The sequence below is a fragment of the Neoarius graeffei genome, chromosome 16 (genome assembly GCF_027579695.1).
Source record: "Neoarius graeffei isolate fNeoGra1 chromosome 16, fNeoGra1.pri, whole genome shotgun sequence".
Lineage (NCBI taxonomy): Eukaryota > Metazoa > Chordata > Actinopteri > Siluriformes > Ariidae > Neoarius > Neoarius graeffei.
In genome coordinates, this window is record NC_083584.1 from 32,141,636 (window position 1) to 32,160,035 (window position 18,400).

Consider the following 18,400-nt stretch of genomic DNA (forward strand, 5'->3'; position numbering starts at 1 on the left):
TATTGCGCAAGGTAAAAAAAATTGCGCAAAATGCAAAACGTGACCGATATTTGACCAAAGTTTAATATAAAATAGGAGAATTACATTGATCTTGCTCCTGAATTTACCCGTGATATGCACTTTAATGCTAAGAAGGACCTTCGTGAAGAAGAAAGAAGACTGCATCAGCATGCCATTATACTTCATTAGGAGGCAGTCAACCCAGAAATTTGGCTTCATAACCATACAGCTGGAAGCAGCCAAAGTTATAATCGCCATGTCCTCATAACCATCAGGTAGACAGCAAAGGAAAAAGGATTGCACGAGACATTTGAAAAGTGGAATATCGCTATACACAAGTACTATTTACCTTGTGGTCTTGTGACAGTTTTAGGCTGTGTAATTTCAGCAGCCTTTTAAAAATATTATTTCACAATAAAAAAAAAAATCCTTGGCCAATTTTTATAACAGATTATGCATGTGGTCTCTATGTCAGATTGTATGAGGAGGATCCTCTCATGATGAACTGTTTCCATAAACAGAAGGTCTATCACTAAAAACTGCTGACATCATCAATCTGCACGATCTGAGCTTGGGCAGAAAATGGGGTCAAATAAACAGAAACGAGGTTGTTTGGAGCTGTTCCATGAGCTTGGCAGTATTCTATGCCGTCCACCTGCCATAAAACTCCTTTACGTGCCGAATACAACAGTGGGTTTTGCAAATCATGTACGCGTCTATTACAAGTAACTGTGCAAAAGAATCCGAGTTCAAGGAAAGCCCTGGGGGGTTTGGGTGGGGGACGCAAAGGCCTCGACACATCCACTGACCTTGTTTTGGTAGACGAACACAGAGAAAGGAAAGCAACAGATAAAAATAGGATTAGTGTGTGTAAAGGGAGCGAGAGTAAGTTATAGCAAACAAGAGTGAAGACAGCATGCTGTGCTCGGCTTGATTTAGAAGCTATTCACTGGTTCTAACCAGCCCTGTACAGGAATGCCCATTTGGAAAGTGCTTTTTCTCCGTGTCTGCATCTCGCAGCCCACCCTATTTCTTCAAGCTCAGCTGCTCCGCTGTGGTGGGACGCAAACACACACAAATGCACAAAGGGCATGGGAATTTTAAGGAGACCACCACACCCGGTATGTGTGCGAGAGATTATGTTTGTGAGGGGTCGAGGATGGGGAGACAGCTGAAATTCCGAACGCTCCAAAACAGACTGGAATTAGAAATCTCGTTCCACATGGAGGTGAAGCCACACTCCCAGGACATACACATACCTACTGCATGTGCATTAGGCTATGGTTTGAACAGGGACACACTGACGTGGCATCTAAAGCACTCAGCGTGGTGTATACATATGTTTAGTCAGGGAAAAAAAAAAAAAAAAGACCTCCAGAGTAGAAAAGGTTGGGGAGATGATTCATCGTGTTAAGACCCAACCCATTATTCAATCACTCCCAGAATGCCTTGGGGTGCTCCACATCCAAACATTTGACACCTTCTCCTCATGTGTGCTGACCGACCTAACAGCCTCATTACAGGCCTTTATCAAGTGTACAAACAGGTCTCCTCACACACACACACACTGCTTATTTGGTTTTATCCTGCCTCCCCTTCTCTCTAATCTCAGCAATGACATCACTACTTTGGATTGGGTGTCTCCGAAATGGAGTCTGGCTTGCATGAGGGGAGGGGGAGAATGGGAGATCAGACTTTTTTTTTTTTTCATGGCAGACAGGCTTTCTGGCCCTCTGAATTACCTTCGTGCGTGTCATTGTAAGTAAAATGGGGGTGGGGCGTCTAAGAGCGGGCGAGTATGAAAAAGGGGCCCAGACAGGATGGAAAAAATAGACGAGACAGCCAAGGACGACGAAACAAGACCTCAAAAAAAAAAAAGTTTCTCCTTTTCCTTCTCTCCTTCTAGTGTGCAAGACCCCATTCTTCAAGTTTTCTAAAAATACCCCATGCACACAGACCATCTTTCTAAACTTACAGTAGCAGCCTGGCCTCCTTAATTAGTACTATTTACAGAGGCGTGTCCAGATTTTTAGACACGAGGTGGTAATGAGCACACTAAAAGGAGGCACCAGCTAAATAAGTACTCCATATAATCACGTTTCTGTAGAATATCTGATTTGTTCCTTGGTGCAGGATCAAGGGTCACGGAATGACATCACTGCTCTGGCTTTACAAATACACTAGGCTATAATTTCTAATACACAAAGGATTTTGTCAAAAATATAACCTCAAGGACGACTTGGATTAAGCAGCTGGCCCAGGCAAGTAGCCACACCCCTAATATATCATCAATTGTTTAGAAGTGATGACATCGATTGCATGATTTCCTAATCTGTTTATTTCAAACTATGGTGTGTTTTATCAGTATTTCTACATGACTGATAACTTCTTGACAAAGTTTTACCTTAATGACTTTCCTTGTGTTTTTAAAAAAAAAAAAAAAAGCCCTGAATCATACATTAAGTTTTAAACTTTGGTAAACCTGGTGCACTTTTCTAAATGTGTGTGTTTTTTTTTTTTTTGCTACACGTTATTTACCAGCTGGGAGGTCCGTATGGTGAAATACTGTGACCGAGGTCTTGAAAGTACTGAGCGAGGCCCTCTGGGTCAGTATTCAAGGCAGAGGTCACGGTATTTCACCATACGGACCGACCTTAAGCTGGTAAATAATATATTTATTTTTTTCTTTACCAAATTCTAACAGAAAACGAGAGCGCCCGCAAGGGAAAACCGAGCCGAGCCGCCATTTTGAATCCTCATTCACGGCTGTAATGCCGTGAGGCTTCCTCCTCGGTATACAAGTGCACTTCCATGGAAGGAAAAAAAACCCAAAAACTACATTTTGCCACCTATGTCATCCCCTATTTATACAAAATTGAGTCATTAAGGATTCAGCCATGTTTTTGCTCGGCGTTAGCAACAGTTACAGGTTTTCAGCTTTCTCCTGAAATGTTTTCTTTTATTTCTTCTTCCTCGGGTAGTAAAACTCGTTTTTGCTGTGAAGTCTGTTGTTATCGCTATCCATGCTGTAAAATTAATGCTATTCTGCTGAGAAATGCTGGCAAAAATTTATAAAGATTTTTGATAAAAATCTTATAAATCAATCTTATAAAAAAAGATGAATGTTGACAAAAATTGCTACTATATATGTGGTGTTGTGAACGAGCGAGTCGCCAGAGGTCCGTAACCGGGGTCCGTACCGTAGGATACGGACCCGCTCGCCAGCCAATCAGAGCGCAGGACTTGATGGAAACCGGACTGCGAAAAAAAATAACTTCTTTTATTCTATCCACATTCACTCGCTCCGATTGGCTACTCTACTACTAGGCTATCAGCTCATATACCGTGAGTAGGAAAAATAAAATGGCGGTGCGTGCTGCTCAACTAACCAACCAACCAGCCAACCAAGGATGAAATAAAAACTCGACTTGAAAACAAAACCCCAATCAAGAGAATATGAAATAAAAATATTTGATGGCAAAAACGCATCTTTTTCTCAAGAATTATTATCGCATTTTTTCACAAACTGCTACTGTCATGTCGCCGGTTTGTTTACATTCTAAGCAGAAATTATTTTGTTGGATGCTTTGTAGAAAAGTTTTTACTGATTGAATTTGCAAAAAAATAAAAACGCTCCGTTTGTCAAAATCCAGTGAACGTGGACAGAATAAAACCGCTATTCGACTTGATCTCGTCGTACGTGGCTTAACTTGCGGCTACGCGCCTCGTCAGCTATCAGCTCATGTACGACTCGATTTCATGGAATAACTTAAGTATCACGATGGAATTTTGTACCATGCTACACTGACCCAGCTCATCATATAAATGCTCTTTGTAATAGATCTTCCTCCTCCTCTCTTATTGCACTGTCTGTTTGCCGTCAGTAACTTGCTCCTCCGGGCTGCTAGGACGGGAGTGAAGGTGGGGGCAGTGGAGCGCGAGTATGTACAGTAGTTGACACCGTTATTAACAGGAACAGTAAATCTGAAAGAAGTCTTAGACGGCAGGAATTTCAAACAAAGGAACGCCAGAAAGACGAGACAAGACCAAAGAAGAGGCACAAGTAAGAAATCAAAGTACCAAAAAAAAAAAAAGCAGAAGCAGTAAAAGTGCAATAAAAGAGGAGAACATTCCACAGCTGAAGCACAGCTTGGATGAAGCTCTCTGCACAACCACTCTGCACAAGGTCTAATTAGTAACAGGTGAATTTTCAGATATGCATGACAAGCTGCCAGTGTATTTAATGCAAAGCCAACTGGGCGTGTCGGCACTAGTCTGACGCAGAGACAGTGGGAAGGGACACCGTTCCAGTGATTAGTTCTGCTCTCAGATTTAGCTCTGTGCCCATCACCATGGTGACAGATCTAATGAGCTCTCATAGTTGGTGTCTAGCTGTGGAGAACAGGAGCAGCTCCGCTTCATAACCGCCGACTTTAAGACTGTTACGCCACATTAGAGTTACGTGCTGTATTATTGCACAGCTCCCGCTGCAGAAATGACTCAGCAAGGTGAGCTTCTTGAAAAGAAGTCGCTGATTCATTCTCTCCTGCCCTAAGAATGCACCTCAAGCCTCCACTGCGCCTCTCTTACTCCCACCGCATTTGACGCTTTGGAGGGTCATGAGCAAGATCCGGAGAGGGAACGATACAACATCAGAGGCACTATAAATACAAGTGCAAGCCAGGGAGAAAGCGAACGGGTCATCAATCAGCCGAGGGGCTAACAGGACGAATACAAGCAGCAGGAGAGAGTCTGCGTCATGCTGATTCCCTCCTCCTGCAGAGAAGCATGCTGGGACGTGGGCCCAGATGGGGGGCTGAGAGTCGGCGGTGATTTAATAAAGAGGAAAGCAGTGATTCACTCAATAAATGCTTGACGGCCCTCACAGACTTGCCTGGCTGAGCTCACAAAGTTCTTCAAGGGACAAAGTGTTCAGATCTCAACATACTTTAATTTTCCATTTGGAGAAGAAAAAAAAAAAATCTCAACTAACAGTCCCATCAGTCTGAAGAGCTTTGCTCTAATTTACAGGGACTCTTTTCCTAAATGGGCACAAACGTTGCCAAAACACAACAACCATCCCCACATGTCCCACAGCGTAACAGAACCAACAGCTTTTCCTTTTGTCACCCATCTGTATCTATGTTCTAAAAAAAAAAAAAAAAGGCAGAACTTGTAAAATCACACCTGGCTGCTATTACACGAGAAAACTCATCTCATTATGAAACTGGTGATAACATTGCTAGATTCATGATGTCGTCTGCTGGTTGCCTGGAAGAGCAGGTATTTGGAGCCTGAGCTCAAAAACACCTGACTGAATTCTTCAGCTAAATATCAGGTGCTGTAATGGCCCTTTTCCACTACCCTTTTTCAGCTCACTTCAGCCCGACACGGCTCGCGTTTCAACTACCTCAGAACAGCACGACTCAGCTCGCTTCAGCCCTGCTCAGCACCCAAAACTCGCACGGTTTTGGAGTGGGGCTGAAGCGAGCCAAACCGAGCTGAGTGAGGCTGGGGGCGTGAGCAGACACTCTCCTGTGCACTGATTGGTGAGGAGGAGTGTCCTCACATGCCCGCACACGCCCCGCGAGCACGCTGGGATCTGTAAACACCGTAAACCCGGAAGAAGAATTACGAATTACGAGAATTTCTGAAGCCTTATGCGCCTCGCCTCATCTATACGCTCTTGCCAGTATCTGTTGGCGTTGTCGGTGACAACAAGCCACAGCACCAAGACCAGCAACACTAACGACTCCATGTCCTCCATGTTTATTGTTTACTATTCGGGTCGTGAGACCACCGCTTAAAAGGTCACTGATGTCACTGTTTGTGCCGCTTAACGACATCACGTGACGTCCACCCACTTTCGCTAACTCCACCCAATGTGTCCACCCACTTCCAGCCAGCACGGTTCAGCGCGGTTGTAGTCGAAATGCAACTTCAACAGCCCCACTCAGCTCGACTCAGCCCAATTCAGCACGGCACGGCTCAGCCCGACTCAGCCGCGTTGGTAGTGGAAAAGCGGCACAAGTTTGAGCAGGGAAATTATTAAACTGTTCTACACAACTGAACCGTATAGTGCAATTGTGACCCCTCACCGAATCCAGGGACACACGTCGGCCGAAACGAATCCGAGATAATCGCAAAAAAAGCATTTTTTTTTCGAAATTTGTGATTTTCGTTTTTTTCCATCATGTGCAAGTTGAGATCTTGAAGAATGTAATCAGTATTTCAGATAATAGATTGTTTTGTTGGAAAAGCATACATTTTTTTGTTGCAAATTGTCTCTTTTTTGTCAGGACTGTAGCCTGCTGGGGGGTGTGGGTAAATTACCATATGGGCCATTCACATGATGATTTAAGTCTTTTGTTGTTTTTTTTTTTGCGAATCAGCTGTATGATGCGAGTTGAGCGCATGGCTACTTAACCTGCATACAGGCGTGTGATTTCACTATGGAATGAGGAAGCTAAACAGAGCGCAGAGGAGCTGAAACACCGCGAAGCAAACAGACACATGGTATTTACATCGGAGATAACCATTTCTAGCAAAAAAAACCCCGCAACCTCGTTTTCCAGATTGAATGGAATACTTGAATGATCGGATGATACACGGACCGTTCTAGGATTACATTCCATCGGAGGCATTGGTGTGTGCAAGGCGCCGTTTCTCTTTATGATGGGGTGAGTTTATTAATCTAAGGCTGTGTGGTTATTTTTGCATGTAACGGAGAGTGTTGTGGTTTGGTTAAGCCTAGGTCACAACCGGACGTACGATTTTTTGGCCGTGCGATTTTTGGCGTTTCCCAAATCGCTGCGTTTTTTTTTTTTTGTTCATGGAGAAAGACGCGCGTTGGCCGTAAGTTTGTCTTGCAACCTGAAAAAAACGTAAGCGCCCGTAGAGTTTATTTGACATGACAACGAACCTCTGAGGCCGGTCTGCGGCTCGAAAATCAGCACGTCACACGCGCGCTCTCGTGCGTTTCACACGCGCCCTCCGTGCGTTTCTTGCGTTTTTTGCATGTAGATCGGCCGGAGGAGCACGCACTGTACGGCCGGTTGTGACCGAGGCTTTACATGAAACTAGCGTTGTGTTAGTTGTGTCATCATCGTGCTATCTTTCTTTCTTACGGTGTGAGTAATTTTTCAACCACAAAACGTTAAAGTATACTTTAGGACTTATTTTTGTACTTCATAATTGTGTTGGGCATACTTTGCATGGAAGGAAAATTGACGTGGTGATCTTTGTTTACATGAAAGTAGCATCGTGCTAGCTCGTAGGGGGTAGGGCTTTCCTTAATATCATGCAAATGAGCAGCATTATGTGCCCGCCCTACACCCAGAGTAGCTGAGATGGAAAACTTAGAGGGCGATTTTCTCCCTTTTCTGTTTTAAGAAGTATACACTTTCAAAAGGCCACACATTCTTCAAATATTGTCAGATCTCCACACGGAAGGCATCATTGGAAAGCTTAGAAACTGTACTTTCTGAATCTGTCAATAACTCAAAATGCCCCCGGGCAGACATGTGTCCCTGGATTCTGTTTTCTGACACAATTTATATTCGACTATCTAGATAAAAATCGTCCCCATTTACCATGACAGCTGAGGAAAAAAAAAAATTGCAAAGAGAGACGGTTTCAAAACTGTCTCCAGCCCATGCCTCCACATGAGTCACTGGAAATGTCGACTTCTAGTGCTCAAAAGAAGTTAAAAAAAAAAAAAATCTTTGAAACCACAATTACAGTGTCTGTCGTAGCAAAAACAAAGTTGTTTCAGCTCGACAAATTCCCTACCTTAAATTCCTGGAGCTGCTGTTTGATGACCTCCACTTCAGTTCCCACGACACCTTGTGCATTCAACCCTTCCTCTGCCCGGTCGAGAAGCCCCTGTAGCTCTGTGAGGCGGGCATAGAACTCCTTCACTCGCTCCTCAGCTTCTTCGATGAGTGCCAGGCGACCCTGACCCCTCTCGGCCAGCTTGGCTGCCTGGCGACTCAGAGCCTCCGTCTCCCTCCTGAGCGCGAGGAGGTCGGGGGAGCTACCTTCTCGTCTTAGCATGGCCGTGCAGGCACCGCCATGGCCTTCGAGCTCAGCCCGCAGTGAGGCCAGACGCCTCAGGAATCCCCTTATTGCATCTGCCTGTGAGGCCAGGGAGTCCACGTCCCGCCCCACAGGGCTCAGGCTGTCCAGCTCGTCGTCCAAATCCGCCAGGCGCGAGAAGACATCGCGAACGTGTGACTGGACTTCTCCTACGCCCTGCAGGCGTGACTCGAGGGAAGAGCAGCACTGCTCGATCTGTGTGATGGATAGCAAGGAGGAAGGTATTACTCATAATTAAGCTCCTTTGAGATAATTCAGCACCTCGGTAGATCTATATTACGTATTTAAACGGAAATAAAACTGAGCCTTAGTCACATGAATTGAATATCTTTTAAATGTTAACACCACAAATGACTAAATGAATAACCAAGCCACCATATTCGTCATAACACACTCCATACCTTCTCAGTCACTTCTCCAAACTCCCTCTCTGTGTCCTGAGCTTGTTGCACCAGCTTCTGTCCTCCATCTCCACTGCCTCCTGTTGTCTGAGGTGCGTCCTGTGCCAGCCCCTTGGCCAGATCCCGCAGATATACCACTTGCGGCTGTAGGGACCCGAGAGCCTCTTGCTGGCTGCGCAGGCGCTCCAGACTCTTGTTACTGCATGCCTGAGGGCCCAACGCTTCCTGCACCTCCAGCTGATGCCTGGCTGCCTCCAATCTTCTGTCTACTGCCAGTCTACCATCTTCAAACTCTTTCAGCCTGCTGTTCAGCTCCTCCAGCTGAGCCATGCGTCCATGCAATCTCTCAGAGAGGCCATCCAGCCTGCGGTTCAGCTGGGCTTTCTCATCCCTCACCTCCTCCTCTCCAGTACGACTCTGCTCCAAGAGCTGGTCAGCTGCAGAATTCAGAGTCTCCAATAGGGGGCGACGGCGATCCAAGTCCAGGCCTAACTGCCTTGCTTTCTGCAGGGCTTCTTCGAGGGCAGCAGGCTCCAGAGAAGGTTGAATTTCTGCCTCTTTCTGCTCACACTCCTTCAGCCAAGGATCCAGCTCATCACGATGCTGCCTGTACTGTATGGCACGGCCCAGGGTCTCTTTAACATGCGTTTGCTTTTCTGTGAAGTGTTGGTTTACTTCCTCCCAGTCCTGGCGTAGTTTGGCGAGTCGAGCCTGCAGAGCTGAGCGCTCATCTCCAGCAGGAAGCGATGCCAGGATGGAAGCTCCCTCAGCCTGGATGAGCTCGTATGACCCTCGCTGTTGTGCCACACCACGCTGGAGTTCTTCTTGTTGGGCAAGCAGGGCTTGCAGAACTTCAGGCTGGCATGGGAGAGGATCAGACATGCTGGGTATATTTGCAGCAGCCTGCCCATCTAACCAGGCACGGAGCTCCTCAAACATCTGCTGGAACTGCTGCGTGCTTGAGAGAGCAGCCTGCAGCTGGGACAGGCCATCCGCTGGAGACAAGCGGAGAGAAATAAAATACGATAATTGTGCATATATGCAAGGAGCCCACATTAATATCCAAATATACGACGGAGATAACAATTCATTACAGCACTGTTGGAAATGATTCTGCGTGAATGCACAAATGATTTCTTTTCAATTTAAAACAAACATTTGATGAAAAATTATAAACCCTATCAAGGTTGGGCTGTCAAATGGTTTTGCACAGCAGCATTACATTCTATATTTATATGGCTTAATAACATCAAAGAAAATCACAAGGTGATGTACTTTTTATGAATTTGAAGTGTGAATGATTCAATTTTATATATTTCCCCACATCAATTATTTCCAGTTGCTGATATTTACTGAAATTTGACATCATTTGGGATCTATACTACCGTTCAAAAGTTTGGGGTCACCCAGACGTGTTTTCCATGAAAAGTCACTTTTATTTACCGCCATAAGTTGTAAAATGAATAGAAAATATAGTCAAGACATTTTTCTGGCCATTTTGAGCATTTAATCGACCCCACAAATGTGATGCTCCACAAACTCAATCTGCTCAAAGGAAGGTCAGTTTTATAGCTTCTCTAAAGAGCTCAACTGTTTTCAGCTGTGCTAACATGATTGTACAAGGGTTTTCTAATCATCCATTAGCCTTCTGAGGCAATGAGCAAACACATTGTACCATTAGAACACTGGAGTGATAGGTGGTGTTTACATTAGACCGTATCAGCGGATCATCAGATTAACGTTTTTAAAATGATTCGCGTGCACACAGCAACGCCAATACACGATTCGCGTGCACACAGCAACGCCAATACACGGATACGCTCGGCTCCGCAGGCATCCTGCGCTCCAAATCACTCCGCCCTGAACAGCGAGTGCCCTCTGGAGGGTGCCCACTCCGGCCCCGCGCAGCTCACAGAGCGCGTGAGTGAAGCGCATGAGCAGTGATTCAGGACAAATAGCAGGAAGTGAAAGTCCGCGCCGTTTTTCAGCAGTCGTGTCACATGACCAACGTGGCATGACCAACGCCAGCGAATCAGGAAGGTGGATGTCACAGTGACGTTGTCCAATGACGACGTCAGCTAGAGCTCAGCACAGCATATCCTCGTTCCTCAATGTTTACACAGCACCGGATCAGATACGTAATGGGTTGAATACGTGGGCCCTGGCGGATTTAAGTTGTTCCGCCTGTGGAGTCGTTTCCCGGCGTTTTAATGTGAACGGACAGTGCATCCGCGACGAAAACGAGACGGATACGGTCTAATGTAAACACCACCATAGTTGCTGGAAATGGGCCTCTCTACACCTATTGCACCAAAAACCAGACATTTGCAGCTAGAATAGTCATTTACCACATTAGCAATGTATAGAGTGGATTTCTGATTAGTTTAAAGTGATCGTCATTGAAAAGAACAGTGCTTTTCTTTCAAAAATAAGGACATTTCAAAGTGACCCCAAACTTTTGAACGGTAGTGTACATTCCTAATCTTCAACTTGTCTCTATACAGGAGATACTGTGAAACTGTAGGGTTCCTATCCCTACTAGCAAAAGACTAGTCAGTTCCGAAAAACCCAAGCCTCTATCCTGCCTCACCTGCTCTTTCCTCCAGGCTGTTGAGTGGGCCACTGACGCTCTCTAGTTTCTTATGCAGCTCTTCTCGAAGGTAGGGTTCCACCACAATCGCACTGAGCTCTGCACACAGCTGCTCAGCCTGGGCCAGCTGGCCTCTCCTCTGCTCGAGCTCTGCGCGGATCTCTCCCGTTTCCTTCAGCCTATGGCGCAGGGCCTCAGGCTGGGCACTAAGTGAGGCCTGGGCATCCAGCTTCTCAGCCAGCTGAGACAAACTTTGAGAGAGCTCCTTCAGCAGAGCCTGGAAGCGCTCGCTGGTGCCCTGGGCACGTTCGATCTGGTCGGAACGTCCGGACAGGCGAGAAGTCAGGTTCTCCCACTGCTGGGTGATGGAGGCCAGCTCCTGCTTCACCTCAGCTACATCCTGGCTTTCCCCAGAGCCCTGATCCCCAACTGGTGAGAGGATACCCTCTGCTGCCTGGGTCAGCTGGTCGAACTGGGCATGCCGTGTCTCAAATTCACGCAGCATAAACTGGGAGGGACAGAGAGGGCGAATCATGCATTCAGAAGTAGGCCTGTAGGAATTTTATACTATTAAATGTTATACAAGCATTTATAATAACAGCACATAACATTACCCACACAATATGCTACAAGATATCTGAACAACAAACATACCAAGTCAAAGCGGATTTGGACACTCAAGGTCAGGGATATTCTTTTTAAAAAAAAAATTATTCTTCAAGTGCTGCAGAGGTTTCATACAAACAAATAAATCAAAATCATCCTCCTTTATTTAACCAAGTTTAAAAAAAAAACCTCATTGAGATAAAAATCTCTTTTTCAAGTGTGACCCGGCCAGGAAAGCAGCAACCATTGCTATTACCGTAAAATACAAACAAACAATACAAAAAAACCTAATATCCAGTTTCTATGCAATAAAAGATCACAGATAGAACATGTACAATTTCAGAATTAATGCCAGAACAAATTTAAAAACAAAATCACATTGACCAATAGTGCTATTTTCTCCATCCTTTAAAATTGACTTAAATTTCCCCATAGTGACCAGCTCGGTCAATTTCACTTCCTTCTGTAAATTATTCCAGGAGCAATGGATTTAAAAGCTTTTTTTGCCTCGTTCAGTTCTGACTCTTGGAACAAATAGTTGTAAAATATCATGAGAAGGCAGACCATACAGATTTTGGTTTTTACACATGTACGTACACAGATAAGAAGGAACCAGCACAAGGAGTGATTTTATATAAAATGTGTGAGAGTCTACGGATATAGAGATGGCCACTTAGCTGCAGCATACAGAGAGCCGGGGTGTACGCGGTTTCCGCATACCATAGCAAAGCATAAGGCACAATTACATACAGTATCTAATTTCTTTAGGTACAGGTCAGATACGTTCATAAAAAGCAGATCACCATAATCCTAGAATTGTTATTAAACCCCCCAAAAATCAAGTGTTTCCTTGCCTGGAAGGAGAAACAGGATTTATTCCTTAAAAAAATAAATAAAACCTCTTAAATTCAAGTTTCAGCTTGGAGACGAGGTTTTGAATATGTGGTTTAAATGACAGATTTTGGTCAATAATGATAACTAAATACTTAAAATGTTGTGACCATTTCAATTTCAACTAGAGGTTTGCGTGGGACAGAATTTTCAGTCCCGCTCCCACATTGTGCAGTCCCGCTCCCGCAAAGAATCATGATTTTCAGTCCCGCTCCCGCCTGCCGTATTTTGTCCCGCTCCCGCCCGCAAATCCCGCATGATGCAGACGTTCGCGTTATTTCTCACGAAAGTTCTTGTCATTGGCTTGGGGAATTAAACATGCTGAGCTTAGCTGAGCTCTCCACTGACCGATCCTTCATTTATTGTAAGTTTATTGTTTAGACTCTGACATTCTGCTGACACATTCCAAGTTGAGCGCTGCATGCGCTCATGATTGACAGCTCTCGCTTTGATTGACAGCTCTCGCTTTGCGCACTCGCACTCCCACTTCCGAGTCTGTGGTGTTATGATTCCAACCGCGATTTCATTCTCCTCTCATATGAAGTGCTGCGCAACCACAACCAGCTCCTCAGATTATACACTGCCTATTTCTCGCTTTAAATTGAACAATCTGTGCGATACACAGTCCTTTTTAATACTAGTTAATACTTTTTAATATATTTTTTAATACTTAGGACTAATATTCTTGACTTAACAACGGTAAATGTACCTCTTTTTAAAGCAGCACTTACTTCTGAAGCACTGTGAGCTTCACTAGAGGAGCTCTGCTCTTCTGCCATGATCGGAGATCTCAAACACGGAAGAGCGGAAAGGAATCGGAAACGTACGCGAGATTAGACCACATCCGCAAATTTAGGCATCTTAAAATGTTTTTATTAATGCCAAATAAAATATCCAGCACAAATTATATATGATAGACATAAATTAATAATTTATAAATTTTATTTTAAACACGTTTTTAGTTAGCGGGACTGCAGCTTATCACCTCTCCCGCCCGCGCCCGCACTGTGCACTCCCCCTCCCGCCCGCAATGAGCTTTCAAAATTTGTCCCGCGCCGCACTGCTTTGCGTCGGGTCCCGCGGGACTCCCGCGGGAGTGCAGGGCTCTAATTTCAACCCCTTGAGATCTTGAGATTAGATGTCGCCTGTTTGCCATTTGAAAATTGCATAAACTTGGTTTTGTCTTTATTTAACAACAACTTAAGCAGAGTTAAATGGGACTGAACATCCAAAGCAGACTGCAGGAATTCAAAGGTTTGTCCAACTGAAGGGGACGAGCAATAGACGACTGTCATCTGCGTAAAAATGGAATGCAACATTTGATAAATTAATCACAAAGATTTACATATATGGAGAATAGCAGTCGTCCTAATACGGAGCCTTGAGGGACACCTTTTGATACATGTATAAAGGAAAAAGACGACGCAACAAAATAAACACATTGGGTTCTAGCTGATAAGTAATTTGAAACCAACTTCATCATCATCCTCCTCCTTCGGCCGAGATGCTGCATACAACAGAGGTATTCCCGAGTCCCTTGCGATGGTGGCAGGGAAAGTTAGCTTTCGTGACCTTACAGGGAGCCGGCCGGGGCTCCACAGTATCAGTCGGGAGATCGCTTGATCCTTGGCGCGGTAGCAGCGCCCAGTGAACTTCAGCCTCCTTTGCCTAACCCGAGTAGAAATTGGGGACAGGTCTCTGTAAATCTCCTGTAGCGTAGCATGCGTTGACCAGTGAATATTCTGAACTCGGCGTAGCAAGTTGGTATAGTTACCATCCAGTCTCTGCTGCTGTTGTACTCTGAGGGTCCAGGTCTCGGCTCCATAGAGGAGAATGGGCTCCACGACAGATTTAAAAAGGCAGATTTTCACCAACTTACAGCTTTCTCAGATATGCTAAATGCACAATTCGCAGTGTCATATGCAATTTTTAAACGCCTTTTATATATAAATAAAATTCTGCTCCTTTCTAGTCTTGGTCATTTCCTCACAGGAACGAAAAGAACTGTTAGAAAACGGGAACTTGCTTAAGTGGACAGCAGGAAAAATGTACAGTTGAGTGCAAAGGTTTGTATACCCTTATAAAAAGAAAGAACGCAAAGAAACTTTTACTTCATCAAAAGACGGTGTGTTAGGCTTTACAGATGTACCACACGTTTTACAGAAGTGACAAAGATGTTCAAAATTTTCTCAGATTGTTTTGGATATTCTCGGTTGTAATATTTGCTCTCTAATTCTTCCACGCTGGCAGATTTCTTCAAACCACTTCTAAAGTTTGAGAGACTCAATGGAAAAAAACAACTGCTTCTTTTCAAATCATCTTGAGCGTTCTTTATGTTTTGGATTGCTGTCTTATTGCAGTGCACACCCACAAATTTACTCAACATTTAACTCTGGATGGATAAAGGCCAATCAACTGCACTCAAATGTGCACCTTTGTACGTACATACCTGCACTTGTTGCTTCTGAGTGTTGAGCATGTTCGGGTCGATGCTCAGGGGACCAAGCACACTCATCATCAGCTCTTTCTCTCGCAGCCAGGGGCTGAGCTGATTGGCTGCTGATTCAAAGTTGCCCAGTCTGTCAGCACACGTCTCCAGTTCTGTCTGTCTCTGTGCTGCGGTCTGACTGGCTTTCTCCCATCGAAATTCTAAGAAAAGAAGCAATGGTAAATGTGGTTGTGTAAAATAAACAACTAATCAGGATGCCTCTTGAAACAATAACAGAAGCCGGGTGCACGGGTAGCCATAGTAACGGTCTGGAAAACGGTGTAACCATGAATAATCAATCATTGTAGTTGGAAATACAGGGAATTAAGATGAAAGGAACGCAAAACAATAACTTCTAATTTAGTCTGTTTATGAACTGGCATCACAGAAGCACAAACGTGTACCCAGGCGATCCTGATAGCAATACATGCTTGCCCTCTTGCTTTCTGAGTCAGAGGAAGAGCTAGTCTGGTCCCTGCATGTGGTTTCAATAAAGCACGAATTTTGCTTTGAGAGTAATTTTAACGCTTTGAGTCACACAAGAAACATAAAATATCATGGAGGACTAAAAGCTCTTCCTGGAGCTCGCTCCATTCTCCTGCCTCCTCCAGTTCCTCCAACCTACGCACTGTACCAAGCTTTTGTTTGATTTGCCAGAGGAGCTCTCAACCTTTTAGAAAATCTAAATCCCCTTCAAAAGTATTTTTTTAGCTTTAGTGTTGGACAAATATGCACATAAAACACCACATGCATTTGAAGAATTTAATGTGGTACTGCTTAAAAACTAGTGACCCTTTACAATAGCTATACAGTAGCTATTGTAAAAACTGTGCTCGCAATAATACCATGGTACTCTTCAACACCACCATATTGTCCTCTACCGCTCCATTCTGGGTAGTTTGATCTACTGACCTATGTCTTTCAGTTGCTGTTTCCAGATCTCTGCTTCAGGGGAGTCAGGATTTTCTTGTATCAACTGCTTTAGGGTGTTTTTTAGGTCCTCCACTTTTCCAGAATATTCTGAGAGTTCCAACAGCAAAGTCTGCATGGAGGTAGTCATAGTCACTACATTGATTATGCAACATCTGAAGTTACACCAGGCTGATAAAACGCCACGTTCTGAACAATTATATTAACATCCACTGCTAGGTTTTCTCTCTATGCCTACCTTGTTCTCCCGCACCTGGGCACGCACTATCTCAGGCCGTGAGGGTGATGCAGTCTGCCCCTGTGCCAGGCTTTGCTCCCGAGGACCAAGCCACTGTAGCAGAGCCTCAGAGTCCTGCCTGGCCTTCTGGCACAACTCCAGAGAAGCCTGTTGTCTGCTCTGCCTCTCCTGAAGATCCCCACCGAGCTGCTCATACCTGCTGTTCACATCCGCCACCATCACCTGGATCTCAGTCAGGTCTGGCGGGAAGGGTTGGGAAAGTTTCAAAATAAGATAAATGACGACTTTATTCAATGGAGTGTAGCCTGTTGAATGTGTTGGGTTTTCATGTTTCTTCTTGTTTATGGTGAAATCACTACCTGTTCTACAGTTATCTTTTATAAATCTAAGGTAGGGATCACATTGAGGGGAAGGAAAAAAAAACAAAACAAAACAAAAAACCAAGGAGGCGGCAGTGGCAGAGCGTAACAACACTTGCGCCATAATTCTAAGACTCAAAGTTCATATTTCGTTCCTTAGTGATGCGAAGCGAAGCGCTCAACTGACATTGATATGCATTGCACTGTGTTTAGAAAGTTGAATCAAGTTCAGCTTGAACCAACACTATGCTCAGGCATCACTGCCATAAGGCTCAAATATCTTTATTTCATTTAAAAGTACATATCAGATGTTACAGTTAAAGTAGATAAAAGGTAATACACAATTGCAACATTTACAATTATGAAAAATACTACAAAATCTACATTTTTTACAAAATGTAAAAAAAAAAAAAGATTAGATTTCTATATTAACCGATTTAAAAAATATCCTTCAAACGTTCAGGTCTTATACAGGTTCTATTGCTATAGCACTCAGATGATTCTTTATAAGTAGCGAGAAAGCTATGTAAAGGATGGTCTCTAATTTTACACTACCGTTCAAAAGTTTGGGGTCACCCAGACAACTTTGTGTTTTCCATGAAAAGTCACACTTTTATTTACCACCGTAAGTTGTAAAATGAATAGAAAATATAGTCAAGACATTTTTCTGGCTATTTTGAGCATTTAATCGACCCCACAAATGTGATGCTCCACAAACTCAGCCCATGTTTACATTAGACCGTATCAGCGGATCATCAGATTAACGTTTTTAAAATGATTAGTGTGCACACAGCAACACCAATACATGATTTGCGTGCACACAGCAACACCAATACATGGATACGCTCGGCTCCGCAGGCATCCTGCGCTCCAAATCACTCCGCCCTGAACAGCGAGTGCCCTCTGGAGGGTGTGCACTCCGGCCCTGCGCAGCTCACAGAGCGTGAGTGAAGTGCACGAGCAGTGATTCGGGACTGAGCCGCTGTGTGTGTGATCCCAGCGCACATCACTTACCACTTGCAAGTGGAAGGATGGCAAGCCTAAAGACAATCATAACTACACAATGGGCAGTATTTGCATCAGTATTTGCAGTATTTTCATACTTTTATACTCTTTAATGAAAGGTGATACAAGGCGGAAGTCCGTGCCGTTTTTCAGCAGTCGCGTCACATGACCAACACCAGCGAATCAGGAAGGTGGATGTCACAGTGACGTTGTCCAATGACGACGCCAGCTAGAGCTCAGCACAGCGTATCCGCGTATTCTCAATGTTTACACAGCACCGGAGCTGACACGATCTGGATTGAATACGTGGACGCTGGCGGATTCCCGTTTCCCGGCCTTTTAATGTAAACGGACAGTGCATCCGCGAAGAAAACGAGACAGATACGGTCTAATGTAAACTTGGCCTCAATCTGCTCAAAGGAAGGTCAGTTTTATAGCTTCTCTAAAGAGCTCAACTGTTTTCAGCTGTGCTAACATGATTGTACAAGGGTTTTCTAATCATCCATTAGCCTTCTGAGGCAATGAGCAAACACATTGTACCATTAGAACACTGGAGTGAGAGTTGCTGGAAATGGGCCTCTATACACCTATTGCACCAAAAACCAGACATTTGCAGCTAGAATAGTCATTTACCACATTAGCAATGTATAGAGTGCATTTCTGATTAGTTTAAAGTGATCTTCATTGAAAAGAACAGTGCTTTTCTTTCAAAAATAAGGACATTTCAAAGTGACCCCAAACTTTTGAACGGTAGTGTATTAAAAAGGCAGCGGTCACACTTCTCCAAAATGTTAA

General features: G+C 44.3%; 1 protein-coding gene across 10 annotated transcripts in view; it reads right to left on the bottom strand.

Annotated features, from left to right (window-relative positions):
• The window catches only part of macf1a (microtubule actin crosslinking factor 1a), a 413,795-nt gene that overhangs the window by 64,056 nt on the left and 331,339 nt on the right, over window positions 1-18,400 (bottom strand). For all 10 annotated transcript variants that reach the window (XM_060942802.1, XM_060942796.1, XM_060942794.1 and 7 more), the window contains 6 exons: window positions 16,242-16,480; window positions 15,986-16,115; window positions 15,035-15,234; window positions 11,089-11,596; window positions 8,499-9,493; window positions 7,792-8,292 (listed from right to left, as the gene is read on the bottom strand). In XM_060942802.1, coding sequence (XP_060798785.1) covers window positions 7,792-8,292; window positions 8,499-9,493; window positions 11,089-11,596; window positions 15,035-15,234; window positions 15,986-16,115; window positions 16,242-16,480 — 2,573 coding nt within the window. The remainder of the gene's footprint in view (window positions 1-7,791; window positions 8,293-8,498; window positions 9,494-11,088; window positions 11,597-15,034; window positions 15,235-15,985; window positions 16,116-16,241; window positions 16,481-18,400) is intronic.